The following is a 17282-nucleotide window of genomic DNA, read 5'->3' as shown; positions in this document are numbered from 1 at the left end:
GAAGGGGGTGGGAGGACGGGGCTGACGGCTGTTATCCGGGGCCCTGAGGACACTATTTAGGGTGAGTCAGCTCCAGGATGCGTCCGCCCACGGAGAGCTGATTTAGGGGGGAGCTCAGAAGGTGAGACGGGACAATGAGGTGGGGCACGATGAGCAAGTCACTGGGTCCTGCTGAAGACCATAGTGTTGAGTAGTAAGATAGTGGCTTGGCTGCCAGACTGTTTGATAGAAGCATCCGCTCATTGTTCATTGTGCTAACTACAGAGGCTCACTGAAAGGGGAGCTGATCGTCAAAGTACAGGGGAAACCCACATCCTCAACATGCCCTGTGTGGGCTGTAGAATTGGAATGCTTATATTTGTAATACTAATAATAATAATACTTGAATTAAGCCAACTCGCATACACATTCAGTGGCTAATACTTAACTTGGATATTACTCCGTATTCAAGTTCTTACCAACCTTCTGTATCCTAGTAAGGTTCTCTCCCATCTTGTTAGCTCTGGGAGCTTGATACAAATTGCTGTGAGGCAAATAACTGTCTCTTGCTGAAGGTGTGGCGTCCCCTTGCGTGTGCTGTTTGGAAGCATGAGGCAATGCTGATCCACCCAAGTGAATCACGCCAATCATGTCATTGCTCCACAGTGCTGGAAGCGCAGAGAAACATGAAGAAGTGTGCGTTTATCCAGTGAAACATAAACATTGTCTGATATATGGTCGCTGGGAACCATATGCATGTAAAAGTCAAGGAAAGTGAAGGAATGGCAAATCAAGGTCGTAGGAATCCCACGTTCTCGAGAAGAAGTTTTAGTTTGAGCTGAATTTCCTGCTTCATTTGGACAGTGGTTGATATTTGCCCTGGCTATCTATGCTAGTAGTATTATCAAGTGGGATTTTACACACTTGGTTGATATGTTTGTGGAATGATGTTCTACACGACTGCTGAAAATAATGTCATGGAGTGGTGGGAATATGCCTTTAAAGCTCAGAGAGTCTTCCTAGAATTATAAAAAGAACACCCCCAGAAACCTTTGATCTTCTACATATATGCCACTTGTGTATCAATGTTTTTAGTAAGAGGAAATATACAAAAACATCAAGGCATGTCAGACTACCTAAAAAAGTTTAACAGGCCTTCTACCCCTAAGGGTTAATACAAGAGGTGTTATTCATCGATTGTAATAATAGTTGTCAAATAATATAATGTAGGCTTACATAGAAATAATAATAATAATATATATAGAAGTCACGGTATAAACTACCCTAGTATAATGTATAACACAAAATACGTTATCCACTTACAAATACATTTCTAAATGTATGATGAACAAGAACGTTCGTCCAATCGACTGGCCATAGTAAACGCGTTAAGTAGAGGCGTCATCCAACGTTTTCCTTTCAATGGAACTTTGCGCATGCGTAGTAGTTTCGAGCAAGCAAATATTGCAGGCTGTAGGTTCCTAGACAGCTCAAACACCCCTCGGCAAAGGCAGCGTGCACTACATTCCCAGCCTCACAGAAGATTTAGATAAAGTAACGCAAAGGCAAAAGTATGCCGGCTACTGAGAAAGATTTGGCCGAGGACGCCCCATGGAAAAAGATCCAGCAGAACACCTTCACTCGCTGGTGCAATGAGCACCTGAAGTGCGTTAACAAGCGGATAGCAGACCTGCAAATCGACCTGAGCGACGGCTTGAGGCTTATTGCCCTGCTGGAAGTCCTGAGCCAGAAGAAGTTGAGAAAATACCACCAGAGACCAACCTTCAGGCAGATGAAGCTCGAAAACGTGTCTGTCGCACTTGAATTTTTGGACCGTGAAAATATTCGCCTGGTTTCAATCGGTAAGTACATTTATAGTATTTTGATTTTTAATTGTTATTTTTAACGGTAGCTCCAAACCGATATAGGTAATTGTACCTACTTATAACGATCCGCAAAGTTTGATGGTAAGGCTGTTAAAGTAGGCTAAAGGTGACGGGGTAGCACCTGTTACAATAGGCTGCTAATGTTACCTGCACAACTTCAGTTTCTTCAGGAATTGGCCCAGCATTGGCCCATTTTAGCCAGGTAGATATAGCCCAATTCATACACCACATGCTCTGTAGCCTTTGCTTTAAGTATATGGGAATACGGTTACCTCGGTCCTGGATAACAGGAAATGGAGCAGTTAAGGGCATACCTGTCTCAGGCTTTCTCTTGTCGTCTTTTCGGATTCGTTTGAAGTCTGTAGAGTTTTACTAACAATTAACGTATTCTGTTTGCGTATGATGCTGTTACATAAATATGTCGATACGTGCAGTAGTTACAACATGGTTCTCTAATCATCTGCCATATGTTGTAACCGTGTCCTGGTTTTCCCACGTGAAACTCCATGCTATCTTCACTCGATGGAGTAATGTCCATTACACATTTGCTTGTCAGTAGGTTGCGCGAAGAGATCTCTGGGTGTGAGGTTTTTGTTCAAGATAATGAGACAGTGAGAGGTGGATTTTTTTTTTCCTTCTGCTCTGCTAATTGATAAAAAGAAAAGAAAAAGTCACCCAGGACAATGTTTTATCAAAGGGGAAATGTTGGACAACCATTTAGGTTAGTAAATGGCCTGCCACTAGTAGTTCTTGTTTCCCCTTTACCAGTTTTTCATCCTATAGTTTATGTTGAACTGGGACACACCCTGAAACTTCACACACACACATCACAGTAGATGTTTAATGCTGCACACCCGACAATGACTGGGCCGAAATAACTACTAGGTGGAGCAGGTGCTTATCTCACTTTGGTAGAACGAGGACCAGTCAAATAATCATGCTGTGTTGACTTGCCCATGTTTCCCCCTTTGTAGAATGAACAAGCATCACCTAGGCAACATGCCTGTGATCTGCAGCCTTAAATGACCGTCTTAGTGCAGTAGCCAGATTGTATGTGCTTGGTTTCTCTGTCTTTGTCACTTAGAACACAAAATCAGTTAGTTATTTGAAAGACCTGGCTAGGTCATACAAACCTTTAAAAATAATTGAATTGGACCATATACATTGCAGTACTCCTGCTTGAAAAAAGGCGTGTGTAAGCACGACTACGTTTTTGTGATTTATCTCTTGTTGTCAGTGCTCTTCACTGTGAGAATACCAGTTATTCAAAAAAGTAATTGTCTTACCAGCTGTTTTTTTCTCCGTCTAATGCAAACTAAGTCTGAAAAATAATCACCGCTAGAATGACAGTATGTGACATTTTGTTCTAAATGATTAGATACTCAGAGAAACACACTTTGATATAGGAGTCACCTCAGTTCAAATAATTGAGAAAGATTAGACTGGAGTTTAAAAGGGCCAATTCTAAATTGATATAAAAGATATATCAGAGCACAAAAAAAACCTAATTCCAAACTATTTAAACTAATAAGTTGAGTAACTTCTCAATTAAGATTTAATGTTTAAAATGCAGCTGGAATTCCAAGGGTGATTTATATTATTGACTGGGCTCTTGTACGAGCTGAACAACCATGTCACAACAGACTTGGACTATTCACATTCATCCCTCTTGAGGAGCTGGTGAATAGCCCCTGTTTACTCAGGAAGAGGATGGAAGGGTTCACTGGGTGAGGGTTTACACACATCCTGAATGATACCACCTTCCTGTCTATTGCCTGGCTTCATACTGTTTTTACTGCACTCTGTGTGAGGAATCTAGATGAATGCCTGGCAAAGGCGGTGATCAATAATCAGGCTTTCCACTTGGCCATTATGGTGCGTTATGGTACATCCATGCAACCAAAGCCGAGTAAAGCTTGCTAGTTGCCATGCCGATTGCCTCTGTTTGTAGTAATAGTGTAATCATGAAAGTTAACATTTATAATGTGTCAGTCCGGAATATATGGATAAGAAAATGGTTTGGTCTTCATTGGTCTTCTAGCCAGGTGGCCCTCGTGATGTTGGTTTTGAGTCTCCTTGGTTAAAGCTGAGTCAGACTGGCAACCATGATTTTTAACTGATGTTGGTGGGCTGGATTTTCCAAAGTTGGACTGAGAAAATTACCCATAAGTGCACTGGAAGAAGTGAACTCTGTGTCACCAAGAGAATGAATGAACTCGGTAGACACGGGCAGTTTGAGTGCACTCTTCTCCAAGAGTATGAATGAACTCAGCAGACACAGGCAGTTTGAGTGCACTCTTCTCCAAGCCTGGCTCTGTTACTATTAGGAGGGTCATGAGAAGAAGTCCAGTCCAGTACGAGGTGTGATGTGAGGTAATAGTGGTTCACATGGGGTGTTAATTGTTGATTGTAGGACATCACTGACCTCAGTTAAGGCTCCAAGCTGAAAGGCCAGGATTGGGTTGAAATAAAACGGTCTTGTAGAACTTTCACAGCAATACTTATATGGTAATTTCATCCATACTAGAATGTTATTGAAATTAAGTTGAAATGACATGCCTTGGTTTGAACCTTTTGAACTCACATTCCAAAAGTTCTTGTTAATATTCAGAACAGCCATGATGAGTAATCACCAGGTCTGTTATTGGCCACTTCCCTGGTTTATTGTTGTGCATGGGCCTCACCACAGCGCGCCTTGCTGCAACACTGACTCAGAGACATTTGGGGGGAAACAACCCCTTGTCTCAGAATGAACCATACCATTGTGTACCATGAAGTGAATGTGTAACTGATTTCACGCTTCAGTGAACAAGCTACATTTAACCAGACTGCTGGGAGGGCTCACTGCTCAGACATCATGTACTGCAGGTGTATGAATATACATTGCAACATATTTCATCCATGATGATGAATGTTAAATATCTCACTGTTTGCCAGTACTTTGGAAGTACAGTGGACAATAACAGATAAAGATGACCTTTTCCAGGTGCCCAGAGGATAGGAAGGAACTTCATTCTCTTTAAAACTGTGCATTTCCCAGGCAAGTGTCTGCATGTTTGGCTGGCTCCATGTAAAGGCCTTCAGCTAATCGGTCAAACTGCTCCAGAGGCTTTCATCACTCCAGACACTCACTGCTGTGACGTCCTCAACCAGGACAGAGTGGGATTGTGGCCGTTGTGGCCGTTGGCGTAGAGATGCGAGATGTTGTGCCTCCTCGTCAAGCAAACACAGACGGGTCAGAGACGAGGAGACCCCGAGGCCAGGCAGAAAGGAGACGGAGCAGGAGGGCCCACCCGTGCCTTATGACCTCACCTTCTGTGATTTTCCACATTCAGCTGCCCCACCAAGGGCACTTTAATTGTCCTCGGGGGGCTGTTTCTCCTCTTCTACTTGCTTTTCTCTCTTTGTGAGGGCTTCCTCTCTGAGTTGGATTGCACTGAATCACATAGATCAGCTTAATGTTTAACTGTGCCTCACCCCATTGTGGCTCCCTGTTCAGCTTTACAGCTCCTTGTGGTAGCGACTCGGTGGACATGTTGGGTGTGTTACTTGTGGGCCGTGTACAGTACCATTGGACATCAGCATGGTAGGCTCGTGTTGAGGGCTGAACCTTTTACGTGTCATTTGTAGTTTGACATAAAAAATGGCTTTCTGAATTTTTTTTTAATTATCTGTGTACATTTTTAACAAATCAGCCCATACCCAAGTAACAGAACAGGATGTGCACAAATAATCTGCAGACACAGAAGAAAGAAGATGAAATCCTAAGTCTGAAACCGATTCCTGAACAGCCATGTTTAACTTCCTTGATGTTCAGTGCTATTGGGCAGGACTTGGAACAAGGAAGGCTTGACTGAAGCACCAGTTTGTATCTATCTATCCCTCGAGACCAGGTACTCATTGCCACCTAAAAGTCTACTTCATATCTTCCTTACATTAGCTGCATCAGGATGCCATGATTCTCCTTCATCTTTCATCTCGTGGGTGTGAAGGGGCATCAGGGTCACATTCCAGGGCTACTATTGTTTTCATCCCCAGTGCCATTTCTCTCTGACGGTCAAGTAATACTACTATATTCGTTATACTTTTGTTTTAGAGTACACAGTCCTGATGACCACTCTGCAATCTGTTTAGAGCATATACAGCTACAGGATTAAGGGCAGACAGTGGTACAGGAGATAGAGAAGTCGTTTAGTAATCAGAAGGTTGCTAGTTCGATTCCCTGTCGAAGTGTCCTTGAGCAAGACACTGAACCCCTAATTGCTCCTGATGTGCAGTGTGCTATCAGTGTAAAAATGTAAAATGTGTATACATCCTTGTAAGTCGCTTTGGATAAAAGCGTCTGCTAAATGACTAAATGTAAATGTAAACTGGCAGGCTTCCTATAGATATCTTGGCCTGTCTATAGTGGAGCAACATGCTCTATTTTCAAGAAGGCCCTTTCTCTCTCTTGGCTGGAACTACTCTCCTGGGGGCCACAGCCGAGGAGCCAGAGGCCCCCCTCATGTGCAGGATGAAACACAACTCTGGCATTCTCATTAAGACCAGCCCTGTAAAGAACACACACACACACACACACAGGTGCTTACACACACACACATGGATTTATGTCACACTTGTCCATTTATGCAGTGTTGTTGATTATTCATTCTTTAAGCTCACCTCTTGGTTCATGTGGTTCAATGTTATGATGCTTCGTATTTGTTTAAGATTTATTCATCATAATAGTCAAGGTCCGATATCAGCAGTCTGTTGCTCACCCCTCACTCTCCCCTGTTAAGCCGCTCACAGTGAATACAGCTGCTTTGAATGATCCTGAAAGAGGGGAGCTTGCACTGATGACCAAGTAGTCAGAAGTCAGTCCTGCTAGTGGCTTGAAGTTGGCCACACATGCCGGTCTTTCTCCGTGGAGAAGCGTAGGGGCCTGAGAGGAAGTGATCTGGGCTAGACGGGCAGGCCACACCTGACTCACGACCACAGGAAGAGTCCTACGTGGAAGAACCCCCCCGACAGGAAGGTCTTTTGCTCTGAGATCTGCAGAGGTGGAAATGCTTGTACTAGCTTGTCACAACACACTAAGACATTGTTCAGTGACCTTTTTAAGGGGAATATGTTTACTCTGTCAGAACCTAGATAATAACCAGTTGTACTATACGTCATACCACTTGGTATCTTGTCTTGACAGCTGAAACTCTTTCTTGCCTTCCAGCGATTTGTATCACAGTTTCAGTATCAGTACACAGACCTTTTGTTGACGCACTGTCTTTCCCAGACTCTTGCAGAAGCCAGTGTGTCTGCATTAGGGTGTGTTTTTGCATTCTTTTATGGTCCGGTTGTTTGTGGTTGAGACTGAGGTGCCCTTTACCTGTTCAGTGTGGAGTGAGGAGGCTTGCGGTTTCTAAGCATTTTTATCCACCTCCCTTTCCCAACTAAACATTTCTACGTTGCCATAGCATTGCCCCTCAACAATAATATTCACGGTCACGCTAGGTTTCAGATTGGTTTCAAGAATGCCTTGAAGCCAAAAAAAAACGGGATGTGCTGCCCTGAGAAAGCACCTTCACTGCACCTTCGTCTTCCTCTTCCTCCTGTGTTTGACCTCGCCTCCCGTCTCTTCCATCATGTCTCTTCAATCTGACTGACACTACTAACCTTTTCCATTACCTAAGTGCTGACCATATTCTGTTGGTTAATGGATTTGGCAATAAATCATTTTTTCCTCCTGAAAAAAGGACAGCTGGAGTGTCAGTATGTCAACCAAGCGGTGAAAGAGGACGTGGAGCGCTGCAGTGAACCCACGGCCCCGAGTTGGCACAGAGTTGGCACAGAGTTGGCACAGAGTTGGCACAGAGTTGGCACAGAGTTGGCACAGAGTTGGCACAGAGTTGGCACAGAGTTGGCACAGAGTTGGCACAGAGTGCCCACGCCCCTGCTCCAGTATCGCGGCAGACATCAATGACCAGTCTCATCATCTGTTGTGGCGTACAGCTGTCAGCCTTTTGGTGACTGAATTTGAGATGAATTTAAGATGTTTAGTCCATGCTGTAGTTTTAGCGACTCTCAGCGGTTAATGTTGGCTTGTTTTTTGGACTGTAGCCGTGGGTTGCTAACTCAAAAAGTTAATGTTTGACTGTCCTGTCATACTTTTCTGTACAAAGGCTCCTTTTGGAACGCACAATGACCTAATCAACAGAAACCCCGCCCCAACAGCCTGAGCTGGGGCTGGCTCTCGATCTACACATTTTTCAGATGCTTTCACTCTGTTACCAGAGCTGTACCTCACTACTGTAGGCCAAAAGGCAGGACCTGCAGCATTATATCTGTGTGTGCCTGTCTACACCATGTATACATGCACACTAAAGATAGAAATGAACTTCAAACTTGTCTTTGTGTAAATGTCAGCTTGAGGGGGTTTGTGTTTTTGGCTGTTGTGGCCTTGGCCCCCTGAAACTGATGGGATCCCCGAGAGGAGCTGTGCTGGCGCTCAGCATTAAGGATGGCAGCACTGTATGAGTGCTTTATGGAGTATTGTGTCCTTTATGAGTGCTTTATGGAGTATTGTGTCCTTTATGAGCGCTTTATGGAGTATTGTGTCCTTTATGAGCGCTTTATGGAGTATTGTGTCCTTCAGTGATTCTGAATCACCCAGTGCCCATTCATTAATATGTAATGATTCAAATTAGAGAGGGCAGAATGTTTTATGAATTAGTGTACAAAAGGAGTAAACTTGGAACAATGATCACCAATTCTTCATGTGGGAGTGTTTTCAGTGCTGTTAATCGTGGAGCTATAACTTAAGATTGGCAGATTCCTATGCAAAGATTTTCTGCCCGCCACATCATTTATTGTGGCTACATTGGAGTTGAATGACTTAAGTAGTCTAGGAATTAAAAGGGAGAAAGCTTCAAAGCTGCTGTGTATCTTCCAAAAAGAGAGGCGAGGAAGAGCAGCACATTTAGTTTTCCATGTGGATGTGTGCTTGCTGGAGGAGTCTTCCTGAGCTCAGCAATGCATGTCCTCTAGTCTGGTCTGTTGGATGGAAACCAGCAGTACAGCATTTTAGCGTGAGCAGTGTGTTTTTGAAAATGTATTTTCATAAAATGTGTTTTTGTTTATGTTTTGTTGGGCTGCAACTTCACAACAAAAACAATGACATTGCACGTTCCCTTATTAAATGTGACATTACGCTCCAAAAGTTTGGAAACGCCCAAGAATAAATGGGGATTTTAAATAATGTTTGCATAGTTCTCTATTTTCTATTATTTTCCAAAGTTTTAGTTCTTCGTTTGCTTTGTATTGATAAGTGACTATATACAATCACAAAACCCGTGTGTATACACTAATAATGCTAAATATGTGCAGCATTTCCAAACCTTTGGAAAGTAATGTTTTTAAAGTTGAATTCTTTGTATTTTTAAAAATGTGCACTTTTGAAAAACTGAACTGATCCCTTGTGATCCTGATCCCTTCACATGTAGACACACAGGGTTGGCCCCTCTGAGCCAGTAAGTGCATTCAGACTGCAACTTGGGCTTATCTGATTGCACTCAATCACTCTTGTTATCTCAAGAGTGAAACTCAGACCAAGAAAGTGCCCTTTGTCCAGCTGAGTCATCAGTCAGCTGTGTCATACAAAGGTGTGTAGTGAGGGAGGGTATACGCTGTGTTTTGTCTTCCCCCACAAAGGGGGGGTGGGGGGGGGGCTTCTGGGGTTACATTTAGCTCCATAGAAGACCTCTGTATAGCCATCAGAGTGCGTAACACAACACCACTCAAGAAGGCCTGTCACCAGCTATCTGCCAAGCCTTTAAATGCCACATTACGTGTGCACAGAAATACCCCAGCAAGAGCATGGTGCTCTTTGATGCCTTGTTTGATTTTTCATGTCCTGGTTTTAAATTGAGAACCAGTGCCCGACTCACTCGTGTGGTTCGTAGAAAGATAATGCTGATGCTGCTCACTTTATTTTCTTCCGTATTGTCATTTTGGCAAGTTTCTAGTGGTTTAAGGTCAGTGTTTCTACTACTCCTTGTCCGGGCGATAGCAGTGTCTCATGCGCCTTAGCACCATCTAATTATGTCTTGGGTATGATAAAAGGTTTACTGCTCTAAACAACTGAACCCTGTTGCAGTTGGCTAAGACATCATATTTTAGATGTATTTATTTACAGCTCCCTTTGTGTGTGACTCCCATCTGTGTTCATCTGTAGTTCACCAGCAACTGTACATGTTGCTCAAAATCATTAGTGGAACTGCATGTGGGAATGCTCTGCTCTGCCCTGGTCTGTGTGGTGAACAAGGGATGAGGTAAATGCTGGGGAGGACTGAGTCAGTGGCGCAGCGCAGCGAGGTTCCCCTTGGCCCAGCAGTCAGAGGCTCTGTGGTGGCAGAGGGTACCAATTAGAAGTGCACAAGCGGCTGAAAGAGGAGAGGAGAGGAGAGGGATCAGTTCAAGGCAAGATGCTAATCACTTTCCTCTTTAAACCAAGTCCCTTATGAGCTTTCCAGAACTGGCCACTTAAAATCTACTAAGTGAGTCTAGTAAAAGCCATGAGCCCCATCCCAAACGATTATCCTGCTTTATCTTGGCAATTTTTTTTTGCGGCCTTGTGTTAAGCATTGTGTTTTTGATGGTGAAGAGAGGAGGATTTGAAGCATAGACACAATGCAGGTATATCTTTCATTGAACTCAAACGGTGAAAAGATGAATGTCAGGTCCCAGCTCAGCAGTGACCCAATCCTCCAGCCTCTGCTAATGATCCCCAGATGCCACCGCGCAGAGACCGAGAAGGAAGCTCCTCCAAAGGTAGAGAGCGAATAAGGTAGCGTGGGCCGTAAGAGCTCTGCTTCTAGTCAGGGCACATGTCCTCCTCGTACAGCAGTCGTCATGACCACCATAGAGCCCTGTGTGAATGCTATCACCTCCTCCTTTCAGAACCCTGCGTCTCCTCCAGACACCCCCACAACCCCCTCTTTGACTGGGAGTGAGTGTGGAATTGAGATTCATGCCATAAACCATAGAAGCCATCTGGGGAACCTTCCAGCAACTAACTGGGAACATCTTATATGCTTGCACCAGGAGTGATGTCATCTCCTTGAAATAACTGTGCTGTAATGAAGTGGAGTGGAGATCACAAATGAGAAACATTGGCGTTCCTGGGAGTTGCACTCCAGCATAGATGAAAGGGAGTTGATGTTCACATCAGAATGTGCAGGCATGATGTGATTGCAGGGGAGGATGGGTGGTGGGGTGGGGGGTAGGGTGGGGGTAGGGTGTGGGGGGTGGGGGGGGTGGAAAAGCCCTGTAAGGCCAGTGCCTTGGCCAGGAGAACAAGCCTGGCAGCATGTTTCTGTTTTAATTTCTCCTGTTCAGTGAGAGTTAAAAAAAAAAAAACCCTAAGCTGGAGGAAGGGCTTATTAAACAGCCCGTCACATACTGGATCCCAGTGCAATCAGAGCCGTTTGCCTCGTAACGCACACGTAAAGATCCTGGCTTTCCAGGCCTTTTCCATACATTCTAAAGCCATACGTTGAACAATACATTCCTAAGGACAATCCTTTTTTCTTAGTGGGAGGGGGAAGGGGGAGTGTTCTTCGGTCTTGCTCTATGTATGTGTTGTGCATGTGTGGCATTCAGCATCATTGTCATTGTTCTCCAGATGGTTTCACGTCCATCTTGCCTGACTTTTGCAATGGCTGTGTCAGCCACATTGTTGTGAATGGTCCTGACTGGACTACTAATAGGGGCTTCAGGGTGAAAACACTTTGTTCTGGGCCCTCTTGTTGCCTGAGAAGTGCTTGGTATGATCTCATACTAGAGGAATGTCCTTCACTAGGTACAAACCCACAGGGGCCTTTCCCAGACTGTCCCTGATGATGATGTCACCATGAGTATCCCAGCCTGGGGGAGGAGTAGGCACAGATGCCAGATATGACACCTTTCCTGAAGGAATGCCAATTTAATGCTTTGTCTTTTTTGTCTGGATGTACACACAACATTAGTCACCCAGTGTTCTTTCTCGTGTGATTTGTTAATGATGTTGCTCTGGAGAGGTTGACCGTAACCCTATTTGTGTAACTCAGAAAAGCCCAGTTTTCACATATTCCCACAACTCCGGGAGGGCTCATTTAAGTGAATCAAATCAAGCACGAGTAAAGTTAAAGAAACTGTAATGGGTAGGCTGTGTCTTCTTGTGTATGTTGAGGGTTCGATCCATACTGGGGTTCAGGGAATGCTGTATGGACAGAACTGTAGTAGTTGGTGTGTGCAAGGTTCGCTTCCTTGTCAACGGCAAAACTGTTTGGCTGAAGATTTTGAAAGTACCAGTAATTCCACAGATTCAGAGAAGTTTTGTGCACATTGATATTGAATTAAAACATTTGTGTTCCAATGCTCTTCTGAGCACCAATTGGAGTCATTGTCTTGCAGAGCAGTTACGAGGAACCTCCTGTGGTTTCACCCAGCTGTTGCGTTGTTATGACTTCAGCGCTGAGGTAATGTGTAAAACCACAGGAAATAACCAGTGTGAGATGCTGGGATGAATCAGTGTCGTTTTCCCCCAAATTCAAATGAAGTGATTTGAAGGCGTCTTGTGTGTGTATACAGGAAGGGGAATGAGAAAGAGGTCGATGCCGGTGTCTTGTCTTCATAGGAATAAAGTGTGAAATGGAACCTACTGACAGTGTGGACAATGGGCCTTGTGCTTCTCTCCTACATTGGAATTCAGTGTCCCACAATGGAGGCGGTCCTCTATTTATGGATGTGCATTAAGTGTGCTGCTGAACAAACGCTGCTCTGTTTCAGCCACTCCAGTTATTCACCATTAAAATCCCCGTTCATTATCCTCAAACAACTCTTGCATGCCTTTTTTTTTTTTTCTTCTTCTTCTTTCTTTTCTCTTTGGTTTCAGCCTGGGTCTGGCTGGGTAGCCAGGGTGGCGTGACTGCTCCGCTCAGCAGGTTGGGAAGAGTTTGACTGCACAGCTATACACAGCTCTGTACCTTTTGCTCTTCATAGGTATTCCTAGTCTGAAGCTGCAGTTTCATGATCCTATACTTAAGCATTCTTGTGCCAGTTGAAGTCCGTTAGGAATTGAACTAGTTGGGTAGGAAAAACCTGATTTGACACATTGCTAAGAGCCCATAGAGGGAGGACCTCATTTCATACTACAGTTTGTCTGAACTGATAAAACAACATGTCCTCAGGGTTGTGTTTCACTCTTTGTTAAGCCACAGGATGCATCCTGTTTTTAACCAACAGGTGCATCCAGGAATATACTCATCTGTTTCCCACAGGAAAAAAGGGGACGAGAAGGTACTCTCCCGTTTACTTGGGACAGTCATGTATTAGGAAAGGTACTCTCCCGTTTACTTGGGACAGTCATGTATTAGGAAAGGTACTCTCCCGTTTACTTGGGACAGTCATGTATTAGGAACGCTGAGGAAAGCAGGGCTGAAAGTATGCCTGATTACCACATCAATTAAAGGGAAACTTTGGGACTTTTCCCACCCGCGCCCTATTTTCCCATCTTTATGGGTCAAAAAGGGACAAAAAATCAGTCCAATATTGAGTTAGAAGGCTGTAACCAGCAACCGCAAAGCGGCTCTACAGCGTAATCCCATGGGGCGTGCGTCTGCATCAACATAAACCATTTGTCCACAGTTTCTTTAAGTTTCTGGTTTTGTTTCTTTCTAGTTATTGAGGTAAAAGGACAAAGGTATATCTCTGTAGGGATCCTTTCCATGTAGTCAGACACTTATAATTACATTATGAGGCTTCTATTTGGATAGCCGTTTTGCGGTTGTCGGTTATAGCGTTAACTCGATACTGGACTGATTTTGATCGTTTTTGTCCCTAGTCATTTGGATCCTGAAATATGGGGGCCAGGTTTAAGCCTTAAAGCCTCTTTTGCTAATGCTAGTTATAAGTCATATTTCCCTTTTTACTCTTCCGTGTCTTTGAGAGACAGTGTACAGTCAATAGTAGTTTACTGTTGAAGTAGGTGAATGGGATGAATCTGCTGGAGTAGATTGCATGTCCTGAGTTCACATCTCTGTCGATGGTTTGGAACTGGAATGACTGTGTGGGAGTTATCTGAGGAATTATTTCATAATCCCTCTTTCCCTTTTTTCTTCCTCCCTCAGCCATTCCCACCTTCCTTTACTTGTTTTTTTAAACCCCCTCGGCCTGGAGTGGAGCCAAAGTTCCCCAGTGGAGATGACCAGGTTACCTGAAGTGTAAAAACTAAAAGAACTAAGTCAATTATTAGTCATGATGATTGCAATGCCCAATTTTCAGCAAGTACCTTGTCAAGATATTGCATCCTAGTTGAATGGTGTGTCCTCTTTGTGTTGCGAAACTTAAGCGTCATCTCAGGATGAGTGTGTTGACTAATTTGATTAATTCTTCAGGTAGGCACAGATTATAGCATGTAGCAAAACCCCTGCCACATGATGACGACAGATCTCTCATCTGGCACGGATGATTATATACTGGCCACTGTTGGATGGGAGTCAGACATCATGTTTGTGTGACTGTGCGTGTGTCATGGCTGTCACAGTGGAGGAATGATAATGATCATTACCGTAGGCAGAATGGTGGTGAAGGAGTTTGACTCATCGGGGGAAACGGGTGGTTCTTCCCTCGGTAGGCACAAAACATCTCTGCCTTGAGGGCGCCGATGCTTTTTACTTTCAGCCTGGCTTACATAAACCTTCTGAAGTGACTTCAGGGACTGCTTTTGTCTCTCAGGTATTCAGAGAGTTGTGTGACAAACACACGCACATGCAAAGACACACAGACACACATACTTACCATTCTCTGTCCATTTTTACAAGCTTTAGGAGCTTTGATTTATTTTTTTCCTCAGGCATCTTTCTTAATGTAGAATACTTGTTTTATCTGGTCGATTAGAACTATGCATTGTTATAAACCTAGCTCTACAATGGACAGCTCACAAAATGTCAATGGAACCCAAGACACTAGACTCTAGACATTAATGAAAACCTCCGTGACAATATGGGCAAATGATGTATATATAAAGCATTTATACATTCAAGGCAAGTGGTATATTAAATACCTACCACTGATGTAGATTTTAGACACTCCACTTCATATCGACAGTGCGCATATTAGTGGTTTAGTTTCAAGACACCTATGCAACTTGTGTATCGTAGGTTAAAATTCATTTCTGTTGTATTTGGAGCTCAGCTGGAGGTAATGGTCTCACCAGCTGGCTTGGTCCTGTGAAGTCAAAGCTACCTTTTGACCTTGATAAGGCCTTCTGAGTGTCATAAGTGTAACTACTCCGGGTTGAGAGAGTGTGTTGGAACCGGTCCTGCCCCTCCCCTTCCCCCTTCCCTCTGGCTTTGGCTTCAAGTATCGATGTTGTGTCATATGTTTTGTTTCCATGACTACACACAACAAATGAGGCAGTGAAACTTGAAATTCCCCACTTCACCTGGCTTTAGAAAACTGTTGCAGAAATGTAATGTATTGATATCAAGTCATTTCATCAATTCATTTTGATGGCCATTTTGGGGGCTACAGAGGACATTTCATGGTCCCAAAATATACTGGTCATTTCTTTATCTGTTAGATACTCGTTTAATTGCCCTCGTTACTTTGTTTTCCTCTCTTCTGAACACTCCTGCTTGTATGTGTCCTGTTCAGTCTGCCTCACCCACGGGCTGAAGTGCCAGACCTAGTTCTTCCGGTGCTTTGTCATAGCGTACAGTTGCCTAGTCCAGCAGGTGCATTTCTGGCTCTTGTTACCCCTGAAGACATGTCCAGATGGGCGTCCCACTCTCTGTCTCTGGTTCTGTTATGAACCTTCACAGACATGTCTGCCTTGTATCATCAGAGATGGGTGCAGTTCAACCCTGCGTTTGGAAGCGTGTGAGCAGCACACATGCATCTGGTGTGCCTGGCCTTAAGGGATTGGGAGAACAATTGCTCCATCTCCTTGAAGTTTACCACCTCTCACGTCCCTGCAACGCTATCTTAACTCTCTTAATCACTCATCAGGAAAAAAGGTGCCACAGTGATTGCTGTGTTCATAACATATTGATACAGTTACTGATAACAGTTCTCACTGTCAATTGTGATTTCAAAACTGGCCACGCCTAATTGTTCATGCATGATGTCAGTTATTTGCTTTTAAAGCAATGAGTCTGTGCTCGTATTATCTTTAATGATATTGTTGTCATGGGTTTGTAGGGATTTGGAATGTTTGAATAACAATCTAATCTAACCGAAGACAAAATACTTCTAGGTAGATAATGCAGTTTTGCTGGATTAAATGTTTATCCACCTGTATTGCAGAAATGTTGTAGAATTCTTATTACTAGACTACATTCGGCTGTGTTGTTCTACATTCGGCTGTGTTGTTCTACATTCGGCTGTGTTCTACATTCGGCTGTGTTCTTCTACATTCGGCTGTGTTCTTCTACATTGGGCTGTGTTCTTCTACATTCGGCTGTGGTGTTCTACATTCGGCTGTGTTGTTCTACATTCGGCTGTGTTCTACATTCGGCCGTGTTCTACATTCGTCTACATTCGGCTGTGTTGTTCTACATTCGTCTACATTCGGCTGTGTTCTCCTACATTTGGCTGTGTTGTTCTACATTCGGCTGTGTTGTTCTACATTCGGCTGTGTTCTCCTACATTCGGCTGTGGTGTTCTACATTCGGCTGTGTTCTCCTACATTCGGCTGTGGTGTTCTACATTCGGCTGTGTTCTCCTACATTCGGCTGTGTTGTTCTACATTTGGCTGTGTTCGGCTGTGGTGTTCTACATTCGGCTGTGTTCTTCTACATTCGGATGGATATTGTGCGATTCTGTTGGTTCCCTCCTTTCTGACCTCATCACACATGGAATGGTACCAAGGGTGGGGATGGGGCAGCGATAGAAGAAAGCTGAAACAATGGAACGATCATTTTTCCCAACAGCTACAAGCCCTATAAATCCAGCAGGGTGTTTTAAAAAGAAGCCTCAGATCCAATGTCCCATGTGTTTGTTTTAGTCTTTTATATGCACTTGACTTTTCTGCTTCAGTGTTCTGGCTTGGAGGGCCCTGGGCTTGGCCTTGTTAAAATGCCCTAGCTCTTTCTCTCCGTAGTGGACAACAGAGAAACTCTCATCTCGCAATCTTTCTTTCTGTTTGTATGTCTACATTTTCTCTGTTCATAGTTCTTTCCTGCTTCAGTGTAAATGTAATCCATTATTTCACCGGTGTTAGTCTTGAGGAAGTCCATTATTGCAAAGAGTGTTGCATTGTTCTGATTGAATGTCTGATGCCAGCAGGTCATTTTAATACAGCTCATGCTGTTAACGCTGTATTGCGTCTCTGGTCATGGTCTGGCGATAAAGATAGTGTAGACAGTACGACCCCCCCCCCCCCCCCTCTCTCTCACAATG

At 43.9% G+C, this 17282-nt stretch overlaps 1 protein-coding gene across 1 annotated transcript in view; it reads left to right on the top strand.

Moving 5' to 3' along the window:
* The first annotated feature begins 1404 nt into the window (after positions 1–1404).
* Positions 1405–17282, top strand: part of LOC105904081 (filamin-B) — a 64520-nt gene continuing 48642 nt past the window's right edge. Inside the window, 1 exon segment of the mRNA XM_031568501.2 lies at positions 1405–1841. Within this exon segment, the coding sequence (XP_031424361.1) occupies positions 1553–1841 (289 nt within the window). The 5' untranslated portion in view covers positions 1405–1552.

Source organism: Clupea harengus, chromosome 5, assembly GCF_900700415.2.
Source record: "Clupea harengus chromosome 5, Ch_v2.0.2, whole genome shotgun sequence".
Lineage (NCBI taxonomy): Eukaryota > Metazoa > Chordata > Actinopteri > Clupeiformes > Clupeidae > Clupea > Clupea harengus.
This window is presented reverse-complemented; position numbering and strand designations above follow the sequence as displayed.